The 22218-nt window shown below is 29.9% G+C and overlaps 1 protein-coding gene across 2 annotated transcripts; it reads right to left on the bottom strand.

The window, feature by feature from the left end:
* Positions 1-1039: 1039 nt before the first annotated feature.
* LOC143912705 (fatty-acid amide hydrolase 2-like) lies at positions 1040-22087 on the bottom strand. Of its 2 annotated transcripts, XM_077432019.1 has the most exons (13): positions 22028-22087; positions 21837-21932; positions 3734-3909; positions 3439-3664; positions 3101-3318; positions 2905-3016; positions 2428-2606; positions 2214-2336; positions 2040-2141; positions 1799-1966; positions 1538-1720; positions 1278-1447; positions 1040-1107 (listed from the first exon to the last, which is right to left on the bottom strand). In XM_077432019.1, the coding sequence occupies exons 3-12, from the start codon at positions 3905-3907 to the stop codon at positions 1349-1351; spliced, it is 1584 nt and encodes a 527-aa protein (XP_077288145.1). In that variant the 5' UTR covers positions 3908-3909; positions 21837-21932; positions 22028-22087; the 3' UTR covers positions 1040-1107; positions 1278-1348. The 2 variants fall into 2 exon arrangements, with proteins under 2 accessions (XP_077288145.1, XP_077288135.1); XM_077432009.1 differs by lacking the exons at positions 21837-21932; positions 22028-22087 and adding an exon at positions 15224-15546.
* Positions 22088-22218: the final 131 nt, after the last annotated feature.

Genomic DNA, 22218 nt, shown 5'->3' with positions numbered 1-22218 from the left:
GCCAAGAAATTAATTTATGAAAATATTTCGAAACTCTCGATATATGTATGTACGTATGTCCTGTTTTATTAATCCAACCATCTCATCCCATACATTTTTCTAACTTCATTCACCCATCTTCATTTCTTGCATTTTACATTCTCTAGCGCAGTGCTTCCCAAATTGGGAGTCGCGACCCCCTAGGGGGCCGTAGGATTCCTCGCGGGGGCCGCGAAAATATTCAATAGAAAGTACAAATATTCATTTATGAATATTTTTCCACATTACATATTTAGGGAATGTATATATTTAAGGCAATATTTCCCAAACTTGAATGAGGATGAAAGGAAAAATTGGATAATGACATCATTTGCCAAGTCCTTAAAATATGATCATATTGCGTAGACAGCCCAAGAAGAGTTGATCGATATCAGATCAAATAATTTGCTTGAAGTGGATTTAAATAAAAAAAGTATTTCAAAATTCTGTTTAAGGCGACAGCAAGAATATCCTGCTATTGGAAAAGAAGCCCTGGTAACTTTTATTCCTTTTGCGACTACGTACCTATGCGAAACAGCATTTTCGTCATTACTTATATTAAAAAAAAGCAAAGGTCATGCCTTTCCACGGAGACTTTGGAAGATTCTGACATTGAACCCGATATCGATTTGTTATGTAAAAACATGCGACCTCATCTATCGCATTAAATTGTTTCATGTGTGTATAGTTTTTATTTAAAAAAAATGTTTTTAAGCAAGTTCCTATAATTTTGTGCTGAATATAAATATGTATTATAATTGTAATAATTACTGCCATATAAACCTTTTAACTAGAAAAAAATTGTTTTATGGGCCGGGAATTAATTCTTTCAGATTTAGGGGGTCGTGACATGAAAGTAATTGGGAAGCACTGCTCTAGCGTACCATTCGAATACTTGGAAATATGACCAGGAACTAAACCAACAACGTAAATTTTCTTTACTCCATAATCATTTACCGAGGTTTTCGTAGTATGAAAAGTGGATGATACTTATTCAAATAAAAAAAAACACTCAACTATTGTAAATTATACTAAAAAGAAATTTATTTCAAAGTAAAAATATAACAAATGTGCGTGTTATACATATATGTGCCCATAATTATGAAAGTGGTCTAAGTCAAGAAAAATTTTATTTCTTTTAAAGTCGATTTTATCGTTTAATATCGGTTGTATTGTAATATATAATTGATTAAAAAAAATGTTTTTTTTCTTGACTTGGACCACTTTCATAATTATGGGCACATATAACAAAATATAATGTCCACAATTTATTTTTATGATGTTAACGTTGATACTGGTTATTTTACCCAATTTTCACAACTTGGTATATTTATGCTGACATGGGTGGTTTTACCCAGCCACCAAAGCCTTTTTCGAGTTCTTTTGCTACTGCCAAACATAGCCTATCTTGATTTCTCGCAGCAACCACCTGTTGAAAAAGAGTAAATAAATAAAATATTGACTAATAAATCTACATACATACATATGTATATTTGGATAAATATCGTTTTGCACATACTTGAATTCCTATAGGAAGTCCATTTGAATCTAGTCCTAGAGGTACATGTGTGGAAGGTAGCCCCAATATATTGAAAATCATTGTGTATAATACACCAGCTGGTTTAGTGAAAACTTGATTGTGATAAAACGCTGGTATTGGAAATGTTGGATATAAAAATACTCCATTAGTACCGAGTGCACGCTAAAAATAATAAAAATAATAATTTTTTGTCTTTTCTTTTGATAATTCCAACTATCTTCAAAATCTAAAATTTCTGACCTGAATTTTTTCTTCTAGTTGTTTGGCTTGATTACAATAACTCTTATACGAAGTTTTTGGAATAAAAAGATTAGTTGCATGAAGTAAATAAAAACCTAAGCTGTGTGGTGAAAATGAACCTAATCCCAAAATACTCTTTATAAATTCGATGTAAACATTTTTTTGATGCTAAAAAAATCATGGATTGAATAAATTAAAAGCAACAGATTTTAACTCAATTTATATTTATATATAATAAAACCTTTGGGTTATTTTCATCTCTTAACATATTAGGTATATCTTGCATGCCAAAAAATACTGATACTGATATTTCAACAGAATCTTCCATTTCTTTAAACTTTGCCTAAAAAAATATACAAATTAATAGGAATTGTTTTATTCAATATAAATAGATATTTTTTTTTAAATTGCTTACTTTTTCAACTTTAACATTGTGTTGATTTTCAAGATAATTCAAGGCTTTTAGCATGACTCCTTGAATATCTCTATTCACTGGTATCATAACAAAAGATTTTCCAGCTTCCATCATATACAAAACCTAAATAAAAGATGCTGTGATGAATTTATTTCTAAATAATTATCATATAATATGTATGTATATATATATATACATATAAAAAAATAAAAACCTTCAAATCTTTCAAGTCAACGGGTTCATCAAGTTTTAAAATTTCAGCATTATTTCCTGCTAAAGCCTTTAGCATTGGTTTGAGATCTTCTGAATATCTTGTTAATGGTCCAATAGTCAAGAATTTGGAAAAATTTTCATCGGTTGATGTTGGATAGTGCCCATCAATGGGAGATATGCCTTGAAAACAATCAAATTATCGGTAATTTTAATAAAATAACGAAAATCCATAGTCGATATAATGACAAAAAAGGTATTACTATTACTGTAATTATATAATACATTTCCTTTACTATGTGTAATCCCATAACTAGCTAGAGCACTCATATGTTTGTAAATATTTACATTAACGTAATTTATATTTTGAATCGTCAAAGAAATGGTGTAGTCAGACAGCAATACAAATTATTGTAAGAATTTTGAGTATTAGCAATAAACGTTCGAATGTTCAAATTTTTGTCATTTTTATTTTACTAACCAGATGACGGCTTATGGCCAAATATTCCATTGAACATAGCTGGTATTCTAATTGAGCCAGCAATATCAGATGCAACACCACAGACTGAAGCACCGCTTGCTATCAATGCTGCCTTAAAATTCATGAAAAAGCTTAATTCACTCCTGATCACCTATGATTTAAGTTGTATTAAATTGTAACCAAGAATTGTAATAACTTCGCCTCCAGATGATCCACCACAAGTGCGGTTCATCGAGTATGGATTATTGGTTCTTCCCGTAATAAGATTTGTCGATTCCCAGGAAAGACATAATTCTGGAGTGTTACTGATCAACAATGGAATAGCTCCCAAAGCTTTCATATTAGCTACAGCTTGACAATCATTGATTGCTTTGGTACCAGCGCGAGGAAGTGATCCAACGCTCTGTGACATTCCTGAAACGAAAATAAAATATTTAATTGGTTTAATTAATATAAAAATAAAATGTTTTATTCCAGAAGATAGGAAAGGATATAAATCTACACATTATTTAATAAAACGAATAATATACTAACCGGAAACTGAGCAACTTTCTTTAACAGATATAGGAACACCGAAGAATGGTTTTTCGACCTCCAACTTCTTCAAGTCATCATCATTAGATATTCCATCTAAATATCTGTCTACATTTTTAGATTCTTCAATGGCTTCCCTAAACCTGTCTTCAACTACAGCGTTCAAAAAAGGATTAACTTCTTTCACACGTTTGATAAATATCTCAATGATGTGTTGGCTTGAAACCTGAAATTGGTTTTATTTAGTGTCTTTGGTATTTCAATCATAAATTTTTCAGAAGTTTTACTCACATACCTGCTTTCTTCTAATAAGATCAGCCAATTTTGTTCCACTGAGCAATAGAAGAGGATCCCGTATCGGTGGTAGTTTTTTTTTACTATGCCTTCTTGATGCGATCCAATAAAATGGAGTCGTTATAAAATCTATTATTAACAAAAGGAATCCCACGATTCTTACGCCGATTTCCATTTCTTAAAAAAATTAAAAGGTACTAAACTTAATAAAAATTTCGAAGTGATGATTTTTACGAACTTAATTTTATATAAAAATATATTTAAATTTTGCATTCAAAATTTTATCAAAATAAATATGTAGTACATATTAAATATGAAACATCATTTTGTATATTGAAATAGTTGTTTGTTAAAAAAATATTATTTTTATATTAAAAAAAAATAGCTGGAATCGGAAAAAATAGGCTTGTACGTACATATATTTATAGGAATGTATATAATATTCATATATATGCACATGTACATACATATATATTACAAACATGTAAACATTTTATATATAACTATCTGAACGCGGCATGCGTTGCAATGCCACCATAACTCATGCAATTCTCGTTCCCGTTCCCGTTTCTCGATGTGTTTCGATAAGTGAATGTTTCAATTTCAAATAAATACTTTTTAATCAAATTAAATTACAGTAATGATAACACTGTTCGACACGAAAAATGGTTCAGAGACGAGATATAACTTTTCTTATAGATCTATGCCCAGTGAACACGAATCTGGTAATAAAAAGTGTTGATTGGCTCGAGATTCGGAGATATATGTGTTTTTTAAATCGCGCGATTTTTCTATATCTTGGTGTTGTTCGGTCAATTTCTCAAAATCCGTTAATTTCCTGTTCAAAATGAATATTGGAATCTATAGTCGGGTATTTTATCTTTCATTTGTAGTACTTTTCAGCTTTCAAATCTCTCTAAGTAGTCGTCCAGTTCAAATCAAAAGTACGTATTTTCACTTGGGATTTTTTCCCACTGTTAATACTATATTATATTGAGTATTTTCTATTGAAACGTGTTTATTAGGATAGTGTTCTGGCCACATTATTTTTTGTTTTCGTTTAAAAGAGTTAATTGGATGTGTGCTGAATTTTAAATCTATAAATTTACGAGCAAAAAATTCGTATTAGTAGAGCACGGATTTTTTTTTACCAGATTCGTGTTCACTGGGCATAGATCTATAAGAAAAGTAATATCTCGTCTCTGAACCAAAAAAAGTCGTCATTTGCCGAACAGTGTAATTTGTCGGAAAAACGCAGGCGGACACATTTGAAATTATTAAATTATTTGTTTATTTTACCAAATAATAAATTATTTGTTTATTTTACCAACGCAGGTGGAGACGCGAAAACATTTAAAATTATCGCGTTGCAATGTCACTCATTCCCGTTTTTAGGCGATTTTTTTTTACAGAAACCATCCTGGACATACACACAATAACTCCTGTAAGTTTCATCGCAATCGATTGAATGGTATAGGAACGCATACGTGACAAACAAACATTGATTTTTATATATATAGATACGTACACATATATGTAGATCGATATAATTAAACATTTGAGCTACATTAGACAACACTTTTTTCAAATAAAATAAAATTGTTTGTCACCAAACAAACAAGGTCAGTGAGTGCTTGGAATAAAATTACCATTGTTTCGATGTACATATTGTATGCATGTATGCAATAGATATGTAAATGTAAGGCATTTAAGGTTAAGCTGTGATAGCTAATGCAATAGACGATTTGTGCACGTTACAATGCAACTCTACGACTACATTAACCAATCTTCTTCGCAACAAAAGTGTTCAGAGTTAGTAGATTCTATGTGCAAATTGTGTTAAATGGCCATACCTCTGATTTAAATTTAGCACAATGTGCAAAAACCAAACTCAAAGAATGAATTGTAAATAGGTTTTTGAGCTCTTTTTCATAATATGCTGAACATTAAAATTATAATTATATAATAGTATAATTGTTAAAAAAATAAAATAAAATTGTAAAATAGAAAATGATCAGTAGATCAGTAGCTATTAAAATAGATAGAAGATGCATTGTGAACATAATTTAGTAATAATAAGCATTAAAAAACATAATCAAACTCAAAGAATTTAAATTTAACATAGTACTATGTATGTATAATGCAACAGGAGGTATGTATAGATTTATCCGAGAAGAAAAGTTAAAAACTTAATAATATATGTATGTCTAAGCATTAATAAAATAATTTTACATAAAAACGATAAAATGACATTAAATTATTCAAAGTCAATAAAGATTAATGTTGTTCATGACCTCTTTAATGATAATAGATTAATTGCCATTAAAGTATTTTTTTTTTAAATACAATAAATATAATACAATGAATCTTAAAAAAGGTGTGATTTTTTTGTTTCTATATTGGTAGAGGTCAGTTTGGAATTTTGCTTGCAATTTATTTGAAAAACAAAACAACAAGTTTTATCAATTTTAAATTATATGGGAAGAATTCATCAATTGTGAAAATGAAAGTAATTTTTTTCATTCATATGTATGTCAAAATAAATAAATGATTAGGATTGACTCACCAATACTCAATGTACATATGCGTATCTGAGAGACAGAGTTTCTATCTTTGCCTTTTTTCTCATGTTTAATTAAATTGAAATTTGATAAATCTGTTATGTGGCAAATGCGTCAATTTTATTAGATTCATGTTTGTATGTATTCATAAATAAAAAATATTAAATATTAAATGAGAAAAAAAGTTTAATGATGTATGTACATATGTACATGAGCTTACTATAATTTATTATATTTATATTACTATAGTTTGTCAATTTATGTTTATTCTCTTTCGAAATAAAATGTATGTTTATCAGAATTCGACGCCTGCGTCCCCGTCTACGAACCAACGAACGAAGCATACATACATACAGAGAAATGCTATAATAATAGAAGTGGCTTCAGGCGTTATATTGTTGTCAAGTAATGATTGTCCACAGACAATCCTAAATAATTTTAGCATCAGTCATATTTGATGCTTGGTGGTCGACGTATATCCAATAAAAACTTCTCTGGGCAAGTACATCGTTAAAAATTATTCGTTATAACAAATCTTCAAAAGTGTTCTAAAATAGTATTCTGGCCACACTATTTTTTGTTTTCGTTTAAAAGGGTTGATTGGAAGTGTTCTGAATTTTAAATCGGTAAAATTCCGAGCTAAAAGCTTGTACTTTATTTACTCGTATTTACACGAATCTGAATTGAATTAATAGGGATACTATATTAAATTGTCTTTATATGAGAATTAAATAAAATTCCACTTAGAAATATCATATTTCGACTATTCCTGTATAATTCTTGAATCAATATGATGAAAATAAAAAAATCTATTGACGCAAAGTAAAAAAAAAATGTGTGAAAAATCATTTTTGAGTTATAAAATAATTGTGTTATTTTTCCAGTATAATATATGTATGTATATGTAATATGGTACTGACGTATGCTATTATGTAAACATTGACTTTTACAAGCAAATAATTATTATATTACTATGTAAATACATATGTACATACATACCTATATGTTGACTCTTTAATGTGAAAAAAAGTAAAAAAATAGATTTTTCAAATTTAAAAATACATTTAAAAAAAAAATAAAACACCTTGAAAATATTACTATTACGGATCTTGAAAACATTACTGTATAAAATAAAATAAACTTATGTATATACATATACCTACATACATATATTCGGTAAAAAATATAATAGTTGAATAGAACAATTTTAATATTTAAGTTTAAATGAACACTTATGTAAAAGTGGAATAGTTATTCCGGTTTCTGAGTTTATGTATTTATTCTGATGTATGTACATTTTATGTACATACATATATGTACTTTATTTGTAAAATTGAGTATGAACTAGGGATTCTGCTGGGGTCGACCCAGGAACTCACGGAATTCATAATATCCCGGGAAAAATATATTTCTGGGAAATTTCCGGGAACTCACGGAATTTTTTTAATATCCCGTGTCCCGGGAATTCTTATCTGGAATCCCGTAAAAAATACATCTAATATATTTCAATCGAAACGATTTTTTAATGGTTTAATAAAGACGAATGTATGAATATTCTACGATGAAACTATTATGAAGCGAGTATCCTTTTTGTATAGGCGATTCCACAATTGAAGAATTTTTTTGGATTCTGATAAAGTTGGAACAATTGTGTGTTTGAAGATGAATGAAAAAACATTTATCAAAGACAAAAAGAATTAAAGATTCTCATTAAAATATTTTAGTATCCTTAAGAAGCTATTTAAAATAAATTTATTTGTATAATTACATGTATTCCAGTTAAAAAATATATTGTTTAATTTTTTATTTAATAAATAAATTTCTTATTAATAAAAAAATAATTAAATTAAAAAAAATATATATTTTTACATCATCCATCTAGGAATTCTGGGATTCCCGGGAACGATCTCGAGCTCCGCCCAGTGTCCTGGGCATTGAAAAAGCCCGGGAAATCAGAAAAACTATTATGAACACGCAATTCTACATTATGTAGCTATGATAATTAGAATAAAATTACGTTAGAAACTTTTGACAACATTTTAAATGAACAATAACTCGAAAATTTCAATTCTTTAGCATACACAGTTTGTAAAACTAATTTATTTTACTTTTACATAAAACGGATACTCTAATATTATTAATTTAAAAATGAAGAAAATATTATATTAGTTAAGAATATATGTAAATACCCCAAAATCTGTTTTATAGAATGGTTCATATTGATAATACACACATTTATACAAGTTGAATAATTAATACGTTTGCAATATGTATATGTAGTTCGTATACTTGCGTATTTATGTACATACATATGTATATATATTTTCACAAACGTGTGAACATAAAATATATATGTATGTATGTACATATCTACTTATACATCTGTGGACAAACATTCAATACGAATATAAAGTGACAAACAATACCGTCAAGCGGAAAACTTTATTTTTGTGTGCAAGCGGATTTTTCCTACTTCTTTTATATAATAAATAGTAAGATGACATATGAATGTCAATCTTTCAATGGAAAACGTGTTGTCACACGACACAGAAAAAATCCAAGATCGACCTTCACCTTCGTCATGCAAACACTGAACGCTAACTTGTTCGTACTTCACAGGCTTTGCTCACAATGTTCAATTCCTTTGAATAATAGACAATGCTCAATGTCAAAGTATGGTGATTAACAAAAATGTGGAAATTTATCTAAAGTTATATTGTACATATGTATATACAATCAGTTTGAAGTTCAAAACACCTGCTTGCACCGTATGTATACACTTCAATTGCAAAACACGTATCCCAAAAACACGTATTTGGCTCTTGGGTGTTCACCTTTTTCATATATTATTTAAATGGCCAAACAAATAAGAGAAATCTTGAGATATTTTCATGAGTACACTCTGCGTTCTCTTAAGGGCATAGAATACTCTTTACACAATATATGTACATATAATAGTTCCAAATTAAATAAAACGAGCGAAATATTTATACTAAACAAAATCATTTTCCATAATAATTGAAATATAATATGAAAACAAATTATATGTGAAATACATATGTATGTATACAAAAGATGTGTGTGTATGTATGTATAATTTGGTTCCATGGTTATTGCGCGTTTGATTTAAATCGCACCCGATCGTTGCGCGCTCGGTCGTCGATAAGAATTTTTTTATAATAATTAAGTTAAATTAATTACGAATACAAATTAATTGAATGTAAAGAAAAAATACTTTTTACTTCCGATTAAATTAAATTAATTAAAAAACTACATTAAAAAATTGTAAAACTCTTTATTAAATGTTTCTATTCGATACCTCAGGAAAGAAAAATTCAAAATAAAAATTAAGAAGAGAAAACCTATAAGATGATAAGTAATAACTAGAGTACGGACCCAAAGGAGCGCCGCTCATTGATCAATTGTTGTAAATGTTTTGTAAAAAAGGTTCGGCAAACTTTTAACAATGCATTTACATTTGAATAATAAATGGCGCGCTCTGGGTCCGGGCTTTAGTGATAACCAGACTTAGGTGGCCCACAAAAAATGGTTTATATTGTCAATTACTAACGTAATATTTTTTTTGCTCTCTTGCTTTTTAGGACAATAGTATGTATAAGCAACTTGTCCGCCGATCACTGGTGATAACTACAGATCGGCGCCAGAGTGCAAAAATAGGCTCACCATTGTGAATTTCTATGGTCAACCTTTTTTTTTGCTCTCTAACTTTGAATTTTGCCCTCTTTTCTGGAAAATAGCACCGTCGCACCGTTCTTTAGTGATAAGTGATAACTGTAGGGCCGATGGTGTTAAGACCAGAAATCGACGGAAAAGTTTCTTTTTCCCACAAAAAATGGTTCACTTGGTTCAAAGGTTCAATAAATGGTCAACATTTTGTTTGCTCTCTTGCTTTGTAGGACTATGGTGATCATTTTTTGTGGGCAAAAGAGACTTGTCCGCCGACCTCTGGTTAAGAAACTATCCTTTTGAAGCGTTGCGGCTGTTGTTAACTTCGTAGGTGACCTTTTATTTGCTCTCCTGCGCTCTGCACAGTTGAAACATTCTGCCCTATAGTTGTAACTAGATTTTGAATACTCGACAAGGTAATTGTAAATAAAATTGGATCGTTTCATCAGTGCCCAAAGTAAGAGAGCAAAAAAGACCGCTTTATTAGTGGTCAAAGCAAGAGAGCAAAAAATTAAATTTTAAGATATTGAAATTGATATAGGAATTATTCCCAAAATACAAAGATACACATATATTTTTTAGATCTAAATAAAACATGATCAGGGATTGATAACATTCAGTCAAAATTTCGAGGCTGTTTTCCTCGTGACCAGTATACTTTTTAAGTAAAACTATGGACGAAAAGCATAAATAAAAATTGTTTTTGCATGTAAAAATTGCCCCATATAAAGAATGAAATATTGAGCAACAGTTGTCTACCCAGATATCAGACTAGAAAGTATGTATCTACAAAATGATCGAAATAAACAGGTATTCAAAGTGAACTTTCATTGTCGGACATTACATCGAATAACGTAATAAATCATGACGCGTTAGAGAATGTTACATCATTTTTTTTGTATACAAATATTCTCAATCTGCTTTTACGTTGAGAAATACGCATTACTTATATTAAGAAAGAGTAACGTATGAAATATAATATAAAAAATGTACTCTTAAGACTAAATAAAAAAAGCTAGAACGGTCTTGCAATTGGAATACAGTATTAAAAAAAAAACTGAAGAAAGATTACAATAAATTTATATAACATTTTTAGAAAGATCCATCACACAACAGACAAATCATCCGCGAAAATTTTAAACAGAATAAGTCACGATGTATACTTTTATAAATTTTAATTTTTTAAGTTTAACCGTTTTCTCATTTAATACGAACAACAAATAAATCCAAATTCAAAATAATAAAATCAATTATAAAGAGAGTATATTGTCATTTTCATAGATAGGGAGAGCGAAATGTACATATGTTGCAATATGCATACATATATGTATGTATATGTATAATACTTGTAGCGCTCGTCTGCATTTTAAATGAAAATTTGAAATTAAAAAAAATAATCTAATTATTTTAGACTAGTATTTATTTATGAAATATTCCGCTATTAATTTTAAAAAATAAATGTGTCGGTCCTGTGTTCGATCCGCACGCTGTCGTATTTTTTCGAATACCTTTTAAATATATTTATATTTAATTATTTAATATTAAAAAAGTGGTTAAAACTACCTACCTACCTAGATATAAACAGTATAAAACACCAATAGAAAAATTAATTAATTAAATAAATTTTCAATAGATGGCAATAAATTCTTTGCCAAGCGGAAACATTAATAGCGATCAGTATATATAGAAGTTTTTTTTTTTGTAATTGTATTCGTATATACGTTTTGGCAGTGGTTTAGCTGTGACGTACATGTGTATATGACATCGAAACGACTATTATAGTACGGCAAGCGTTACCTCAGACACATAGACAGACGGAATAGCGATATATACGATATGATAGTATGGAATATTACCAACCGCGTTTTGGCGCCTTCCTCAATCTCGGACCTGGATTTATCTGCCCCCCACCCCCCACGCTACGGCCCTGTTCTTAATACTGAAGATTGAGTACAAAACTTTTCGATAAAAATAAATCAAAGGCAAAAAGGTGCCGTTTTTTTTGTTAAATAAAAATTTAAGACCATTTTAATTTAGATAAATATAGATAAAAGCACGTCGCTATTGACAGAAATGTATTCAGGACTTTATAAAAATTGTTGTATGCAAAACATTTTCAATTTATTCATTACATTGAAAGACAAAGGCTACTAACACAAATAGAAAAGTCGATTAGTGTGAATTTTTATTTTGTTGTAATTTTCTCTCAGCCAAGTCTATGTATTGACTGATTCGATTCGACGAGCAATCACTCAAAAAATATCTCGCTACATAAATCCACAGATAAATGTATAACTATCTGGATAAAAAAGAGAGTACGTACATTACAAATATTGAATATTGATTGCTGTATTACGAATTTGTCGAAACGCAATCCTAATTCAAATTTCAGTACATGCCCAAACGTACATTTATGGCATATATGTATGCATATGCACGTATGTATGTACATACGTATGTATGTATGTACATACGTATGTATCTATGTATGTATATACCTAGGATTTTCAACGTTCTCCTCTGGGTACACGTTAACCAGTTATTGGGTTCTCGTTTTTCATTTTGAGACTTTTCGGTAAGCCTCTTCGTAGTCTCAATATAATATTTATATGGCGCACGTAATAATTCCATTTCATGTTAGACACTACATAATAACATATGTATGTATGTATTTATGTCAGAAATAAAACATCAAGTTTGACCCATTTCTTTTTGTGAATAATAAAGCACTTAACTGAATTGAAAAACAGTTTGCTAATGTTAAATTAAATATTACTAAGGATATACATATGTACATACATACATGCATATGTAAGTAGGAGTGATTATTAAAATGTTAAGACAATAATAATTATAATAAAAACAAAATACGTATATAAATTCTGTTCGAATGTTTTTCCTTCGTATAAAACATGACTTGATTATTCGGTAACTTAACCCTTTAAGTGCTGACGTCTTTTTTGTTGAAAGCCCGCCACGCTGAAAATTTTCCATTTCCAACTAGAATTATTTAGAAATCCAATAGAAAGCAGTTGTAAAAATTGTAGCTAATCCAAACAAACCCTAGATCACTACCGCAGAAAATTTCGAGTTTTGTAAAGGTGTGTTTAGACAAAATAAACAAAAGAAGTTAGTGAATGTATTTTTCCAAAACTAGTTCCATCTTCTTCATTGTTATTAAAATGTAATGCTCACAATCTAAATGCCAAGCCACAATCTAAACTACTAAGCAGTTAGGGATTTCCATCGGGAAATTCAAAAATTCCGGTCTAAGCCAGTCTTTATAAATGTTGACAAATGGATGACATGGATTACACGACCCATGTTCAATGCGTTTTTTTTATGCTACCTGGAAAGACTTAGCGGGTAGTATTCTTGTTTACTTTGTAAATGCTCAAAATACAACGCCTATCAGCGTTTTTCATACCCATGGACTTGTTGGCAAAACGCCGATCGGCGTTTGTCAGCATTCAAAGGGTTAAATGCTTTTGGTCATCTTAATAAATTATCAGTAATTATAGTAAATGGTCAGTAACTTTAATAAATGGTCATTTACACGGTCAGAAATTGTGAGTTTCATACATATGTATGTATGTATATCGATTGATCAGTATTTTAATTAAATGCTCAATTTATTTTGAAATTAACATTAACAATAACATAGCTCAGTGGTTATGGTATAATGCTAACAACTGAAAAGTGACGGTTCCAGCGTTCTTGGCCAGACCTTGAATATACATACATATGTATGTATAGCCATAGTGACGACTTGGAGCTAAACTGCAAAGTCACTATGGCGAAATTGTATAAAAATAAATAAATGTATGTATGTATGTACACGCAATGTGACTCCAGGTCAATCGTTTCCTATCAGAGTTTGCCAATTTATCTGATTTCATCGTAGAAACGGTTTCTACTAAATTGGCCACCTACCCTCATTTGTCACCATTATTAGAATTTAATTTCAAATATACATAAGTATGAAAAATTACCGTGCATATGTATCTTTGTATAAAAAATATATAAATTTAACTATTATCATTGATAATAGTATAAATTTATAAATAGTATATATAAGTTGGCCATAGGTATCACTTTGGGGCAATTCCGTAATGACACCACGGTAAAAATAAATTAAAAAAAATATATAAATATACATATGTATATTAAGTTCGTTATTTGACATACGAAGTCCATTTTTGAATCTGTACGCAGGCGATGTCGTTTTTTTAAATTTTATAGAATAGGAATTTTTTATTTACGATTACGTGGTTGACCAGATTTAAGCAATGATATGGTATTCGGGAACTTACAATAAAATGAGAATGTCTCAGTGGTTGTGTTGAAGCCGCTGATAAATTCTGCATCTAATTTGCATTTAGAAAATTATATTGAAAATTTTTTCCAATGAAAAAGCATAAAGCTTAAAAGTAAAAAAATTCTGACTCAATTGATAAATTGATGAATTAACTGACCAAATTGATAATTAACTGAACAAATTGGTAAATTAACATGAAAAATTCGAATATAGTCACTGAACATTTAATTTAAAAGTTACTGTAATTATATTAATTACAGTTAAGCAATATGTAATAATATTCATAATTTAAATGAAATGGTCAGTTATTCATACCAAAAATATAGTTTTTAATTACTAGCTACTTAACTAATACATACGTACATACATACATACATGTGATTATTAACGAAACAGAAGATAATCTGATGAATAAATCTTTGCTGAAAAATATTCAGGATGTTATGAAAATTATTCAGGATTATCGAATCCACTGTGTGATGAAGTAATTACATAGTTCAACTTTATTTTAAATAAATATTGGCCTGTATTGAATTGTATAGGAGTTGAAATTGTAATTTCGCAAAAAAAAACTAGCTTTAGCAAATATTATATGTAGATGCATATGTATTTCAACACTATAAACAACTAATTATCATCGATAATGAGTTGTGAAATATAAGATATTCAGTATAATTCAATAGAACTTCTTCATAATTTCATCACTTTTCAAATAACATTTCAACTGATTTCAATTTAGTGGAAAACTCGAATTATTTTCTATTTAAATACATTGAATGATGACGTATGTAGGTACAAGAAAATTGCAATTTTTAAGACATACATATTATTTTAAAAATTATATTAGGAAAACTTCGAATAATACCATAAAGTATGTCGAACAATAAATTTAATGAAACTTTTACACGATAACAGCTAAACCTACCTGATTATCGTTAAATTAATTTGACCCTCTTGATAAATCGCGTCAATCACTCCGTATGTACACCGACGTCCAAACAGTACCAGAGAGTACTGTTTAAAAAAAAAAAGAAAACTGAAAAGTCCGTGTGAAAAGCGGGTTACGCTTTTCCTCGATTCTATCACGTACGCGGGTCAATCGAAAACCGGCGCATCAGGCTACGTGCATTTTTCGACGAACGTGCCACAATACGAGTATAAATGTACCGTCGTAATTAATCAGAAATATAATAATGAATTCAAAGACGACCCGACCGGACCTTGCCTTGACGCGAACTGATGCTGTATGAACGTTTCCGAAACGCGGACGTCCCCTCCACGTGCCCGAACTAATGGTAACCTGTGTACTGACTCGTCTCTAATGGTTTAAGTGTCCGTCTACTCGTACAAATTCTGACAATAGAGTCAAATTAATGATCTACATACATATATACTGTTGAGCTTGCTCAAAGCAAAGAAGTCCTCAGCGAAGGTTTGCGGTTCAAATTCCGACCCCATTGAAGAACGTGTCGATGTACATATGTATGTACATACATATGCATGTATGTATAATACATTAGGCCGGAGCGAAAAACGCTAACTTTGGATTTCCATCGATGGAACCAATGGGAAACTTCATCGGTTGTAAACAATGTCCCGAGTCTCTAATCAATCGATTTGTCTGGACAAAAATTACTAATATATATATATATATATATATATATATATATATATATATATATATATATATATATATATATATATATATATATATATATATATATATATGTATACCAGGAAGGCTTGACAGGAAGACCCCAATGCGCCATCCTGGAAAATTAATTACAAACAATGCAGCATTCAATTATTACATAAATCACTGTATTCCCAAAAGCTAAAGAACACGAAATAACAATTAATTATAGAATGAATCCAATGAGACATCTATGGATTTTAGATTTGTACATAATTTTTACAAATTGTACATACAATGAATACAGAAGATTTGTGACAGAAAGCAAAAATGCAAAGATTGGATTTCCAACGATGGACCTAGTAGAAAGCTTGCATTGTGTTAAGGGAACGTTAAATAAAAATATTCATAAATTTTAAGCGAGGTCCCGTCGAAAGTTTTCGAAAAAAATTTGAAAAAGTTTTTTTTTTCATATAACCCTTACAAACGGAAAAAAATAGTTTGGTTAGAACACTATCCCAAAAAACATGTTTCAATAGAAAATACTCGATATAAAATAGTATTAACAGTGGAAAAAAATTCCAAGTGAAAATACGTACTTTTGACTTTTGATTTGAACTGGACGACTATTTAGAGAGATTTGAATGCTGAAAAGTACTACAAATGAAAGATAAAATACCCGACTGTAGATTTCAATATTCATTTTGAACAGGAAATTGACAGATTTTGAGACATCGACCGAACAACACCAAGATATAGAAAAATCGCGCGATTTAAAAAACACGTATCTCCGAATCTCGAGCCAATCAACATTTTTTATTACCAGATTCGTGTTCACTGGGCATACATCTATAAGAAAAGTCATGTCTCGTCTCTGAATCGTTTATTATTAAAAAAATAACCGAATTAATAGATGCGTATTCCAGTTTAATTGAGTCGATTATGATAGCTATTAAAATAGATAAAGATGTATTGTGAACATAATTTAGTAATAATCAAAAGCATTTAAAAATCAAAATATAAATATGTATACAGAAAACGAGGAAATATTTTCCGCTAGGCGGAAAAAGTGGAAATAGAAATTCTTACTAATAATTCTTATTTAATTATTAATTATTTTTATGAAAGTTCACTAAAGCTCAAAATGCATATCTTCAGTTTTTTATGAACAGACTTTGGCAGCCAGGATGCTTTTACCCACAAAAAATGGTTTACTATTGTCAATTGGTATTGTCTTCAAAGCGAGAGCAAAAAAAAAGGTTGACAATAGTGAACCAATTTTTTTGGGTAAAAGCAACCAAGCTGGTTACGACATATCGTGGGAATAGAAAGAAAGGCCAGATGGGAAAAAGGAAGGAGGAACTGTAAATTCATAATTAAGTTCTAGATTTCGATAGAAATGTTTGGACCGGAAATGTAAGTTTACTTTTGTACCAAATAGTATGAATTCATCTTCTTTCGGCGAAAACACACCAGCCATATGTGACTTTCCTCAAAAATATCTCATGCATGTATCAAGATTTAAAAACATCAAGTCATCACCTTAACACCAAGTCATCAGCAAAAGTTTTTAGAAGACGAGTTAATCACAGTGGAGCAGTAACTTTGAAATTAAATGGTCAATAAATATGTATATTCGAATTTTTCTAGCTAATTTATCAATTCGGTCAGTTAATTTATCAATTTGGACAGGCAATTTATCAATTGAGTCAGATTTTTTTGTTACTTCACCAAGATTTAAGCTTTTTAAGCACGGATAATCCGAAAACCGAAAATAAGTGAAGAAAAAAATTGTCGATCAAACTCAACGTCAACAAAACTCAAGTCGGTCTGGTCGTGCGATATGCGACTCGCTCTAAACGCCTGCTTACCAGATCGCCTGGCGTATTTCGTATGAAACGATTAACACATTTTTATTTGCTCTGGGAAAAGCCATTTGCGACAGATTTGCTAAGGTTTAATTTCGCAATAGGCGAGTCCCAGTCGAAAGCGAAATACTTTCTTACGTATATTTATTACACGCTCGGTCGTACGAGACGTTAATACAAAAATGCCATAATCAGGAAAATAAGCAATACTGCATTCAAGACCTCTCGGCGAGCCTAATAACAAAGCAAATACAAGTGAGTGCTCGACTCGAAAAGTAGCTGTAGCACTTAGTGCTTAAGCTGACGTTTAACTGACATCATTGATATGTGTACGCAGTGTCGCAGTGAGAGAATTTTGCACGCCAAATTGATCAAGCATATGGCGCTCACAGTCTGAAGTCCTCTGAACAGATTAAACTCGCAAATCTTTACTGAAATATAACTTTTTAAATATACATACATATCTACACATATATTTTTGGCTGCTAAGCATGAATATTATTCGGCTGAAATTTATTTGGCATTTAAAGTTTGTAATAAAAAGACAGCAAAATATTATAAGGGCAATACGCTTTGAAGGATTATCGCTGTTAACTTCGTAAAAAAGCTTTTTTTGGCTCTCTTGCATTCGGCACGATTGGAGCGTGTATTGCAATTTTTCATTGCCCTAATGAAGATCCACCCTATATACAAGGTGTCTCAAAAGAAAGTTTATATTTAGTGGATCGATTAAAAAAAAAGTAAGCCGTGTATCGAAAAAATGTTTATTAATTATTAAAGTACACAATTTGGGAATTTATTTCTTAAAAATAATACCGTCCAAATGTAGACCTCGCGTTCGCGGCACTCATTTAATCGAACAGTAAAATTACTTATGACGGCTCGGCAGGTGGACTCAGTGATGGCTGCCATTTCATGACGGATATTTTCTTTCAAATGCGCCAGGGAAGTCGGTTTATTGACGTAAACTTTAGATTTAAGATAACCCCATAGGAAAAAGTCCATAGGGGTTAAATCAGGACTGCGTGGAGGCCAATTTATGTCACCTCTCCTGGAGATCAATTTGCCTGAGAAAATTTCACGAACTCGTAGCAGAGACGTATTGGACGTGTGTGACGTTGCTCCGTCCTGCTGGAACCATGTTCTTTGGTTATAGGCAGGAAAGTTTTGCAGTTCAGGCACCAAGAAGTCGTCTAACATCTCCACATAACGCTCTGAATTCAATTATAAACTTTCTTTTGAGACACCCTGTATAATAACCAGGGCTGTGGAGTCAGGGTCGGAGTCGTAGTATTTCAAGTCGTAAAAAAAATAGCCGACTCCTTTTTATTATTTAATTTAATTAATAGTATTAATAAATGTGACAACTAAAGAAAATACATATGTATGTATGTATATCCAATACTATTTAAAATTTCTGAATTTCTTTATCAAAAATCATGAGTTTAATAAAATTATAAATAAAATTGTTGAATTGCACTTAAGTATTTTGATGTTTTGTGGCTAAAACCGATTGTTCCTCCGTCTCATACTTTTTTTTATTTTATTTTCAATTTTAATCTCATTTTTTAATTAAATAGATTTTTTTTGTGTATGAAATTCATACACATACACTATGAATGTACTTACCATTTATTTATACCTATTTAATTACAAATAATTCAATTAATTAGGTTAAATTTAAATTTTTAGTAATTTTTTTAAGTTCCTTTAATTTTTTTTTAAATTTGGAAAATCGCCATTATTTTTATTACTAACAATTTTATACGTTGGCAAGAAGAGTCAATCTTAATAAAATCGTTCAAGTAAGATTCAAAGTCGAAGCATAAGGTAATATCAGAGTCGGAGGCGGCCTTAGGGGTCATAGTGTTGTAAGATTACGGTATGGTTATCGCCATACTTAATTAGTTTCCACCACAATCGTGTTTGTTAAATGGTTTGAAATTCAATTAGAAATACTGTCGATAATTTTGAATTTCCTAAAATGTTAGTAATATGTATGTAGATATGTATATAAGTATATTTGTTTTAAGTAGAGTTGACTTTTTTGACTTCTTCGTATTATATTAAAGAGTGTCGGCATTTTTAGAATGTTTGCATCGCTGTAAAGATGTTTTTAATCAATCAGCAGCTTTGTAGGTTTTTAAGCATTTATTCCTATTATGTCGTATACAATAAATAACATGAAGATTTAAGACGATATAATACTATAAATACGAACAAGAATAAACAACATCAATATAACAATCAATATAAAGGCAGTCGCAAAAATAATATAACATAAACCACCTAGCTCTACTAGTATGAGACGGAGGAACAATCGGTTTTAGCCACAAAACATCAAAATACATAAGTGCAATTCAACAATTTTATTTATAATTTTATTAAACTCATGATTTTTATAAAGAAATTTGGTATGCATCTAGCTCTATGCATACCAAAGCTATACCTGCTATCCCGTTATATCCCTCTCATTTTTATTTATTTAACGTTTTTGACCATTATGGCATTACAGGAAGAACCTAATGCGCCACAATGGCCTATACAATAAAATAATAAAATAAGAGAAGAGAGGTATAAAACAAAAAATAAAATAAAAAATGAATAGATACAACAAAAAGCAAAAGCAAAAAATTAATATACAAAAAATTAAAAAAATAATACAGCATTTAACACAATCATAAAAAAATTTAAAATAAGAAAAAATACAAATAAGGGAATGTCTCATTTATTTCGGCCGCCTAGATATTTCTACCGCCTGTGTGCGTTACACACATTTTTACATATGGACCTAAGATGTATTATGAACAATAAAAAGTATCTAACAATAAAAAAATCAGAACCTTTAATAAAAGAATTATAAACATCTTAGTGTTCACCAAAATCAAAATAAATATTTTAAGCAGTTTCTAAAGACTAAAATTAGAAACGAACGGAAAGTTGTCAGTAAAATATATGACAAGAGCTGAAATTGTTAACACTTTTCACACATTGCAAAAATGGTATTGCACAAACAGAAATTTTCGAAACTTGATAAGTGACACAAATCGATCAAATATCCCAACACTATTAAATTGAATCAAAAGTATACCATTATTTGTACATCACTATGAAAATTCGCAGTAATGATACTCGAGCAAATATTGCCATAAATATAACAACCATACAAAATAGTCGCAAGCATTGAGCAAGTGGATAACAATAAAAGAAATGATCTCAACAAGTACATCACAATAGGATGAAATCATTTTGATTACAGAATAGAACACAACCATTCAAATAAAATACACTGACGTCCGTTGCCATACCCACACACTAAATTGCTTTTATGAATGTGAATAATAAACCAATGCCGAGTTACACACCGTAAAATTGTCATTTGAAAACTTGATTTAGAAACAATGAACATTAATGTATTCCATGCTAGACAAGGTTTTGTATACATATGTATATCTATGCAGGGCCACGGTTTTTTGTCAGGAGTTCAACCTATTTGATAATTGTTTTTAAAATTGCCGCGAGTGATTGGTATAATCTGAAATGTATGCATATTTAAGATTCAAAACAGCAGTGCTGGTCAATTAAGAATATTTTTGGGAGACCCAGGCCACAGGTCTGCATATACAAATATACGATATAATGTACTTTAACATGATTGCTTCAAAATTGTTTAAAAAGGTAATAAAGTATATGATGTCATATGAATTTATTCCATTAGGCAAAACTATATATATGTATATAATTTCAGAAAGAACAAGAATTAATTTTACATTAAATATAAGAATATATTTTTGAAATTGAATGTAACTACATATTTCGATTTAATTTCAAAAATATATTTAGTTGAAATATATAATATATTGCTTGAAAAACATTTCAATATTCAAGTTCATTGAAAAGTAGAATGGGCTACTACTTGCAAGTCATATTTTCTAATTCAAAACTTAACATTTCATTTTATTCATTGAATACAAACTTGCAGATATACCAAACAAAAAAAAGTATATCTATCATTACATTTATTTTCGATTAGTTACCTTAATAAGATTAGATGTTCAAATTATTGAAGAACAATACACTATAGATTTGTGCATTTGCACTCGTATAACTGTAGATAGGTGTATTTCCATCATCTAAAAAAATATGTTGAAAAACAAAATGAAGTTGTTTTTATTTACATGTTTATTTAATTTAATAATATACAATTATATTAACGAAATGCACGAACACCACGAAATACGACAACACCAACAGCCATCGACCACCAACTGTCAGATTTAGCATGAGTGCCAACTTAATTAAACGGTGCTCATCAAACAGTGCAATCAACTTTGGTAATATCATAAATCTAAAGAACCCTTATTTTTAGATTGATTCAACTAAAAACCTCATATCTGTGTTGATAAAATTTGATATTGG

This window comes from Arctopsyche grandis, chromosome 1, assembly GCF_051622035.1.
Source record: "Arctopsyche grandis isolate Sample6627 chromosome 1, ASM5162203v2, whole genome shotgun sequence".
In the NCBI taxonomy this organism is placed as follows: Eukaryota; Metazoa; Arthropoda; class Insecta; order Trichoptera; family Hydropsychidae; genus Arctopsyche; species Arctopsyche grandis.
This window is presented reverse-complemented; position numbering and strand designations above follow the sequence as displayed.

Coding starts and splice junctions, on each gene's coding strand:
- LOC143912705 (XM_077432019.1), bottom strand. CDS start 3,907: ATGGAAATCGGCGTAAGAATCGTGGGATTCCTTTTGTTAATAATAGAT. Junction 3,665..3,733: donor ATCTTATTAGAAGAAAGCAG/GTATGTGAGTAA, acceptor AACCAATTTCAG/GTTTCAAGCCAACACATCAT. Junction 3,017..3,100: donor GTGGATCATCTGGAGGCGAA/GTTATTACAATT, acceptor ATGAATTTTAAG/GCAGCATTGATAGCAAGCGG.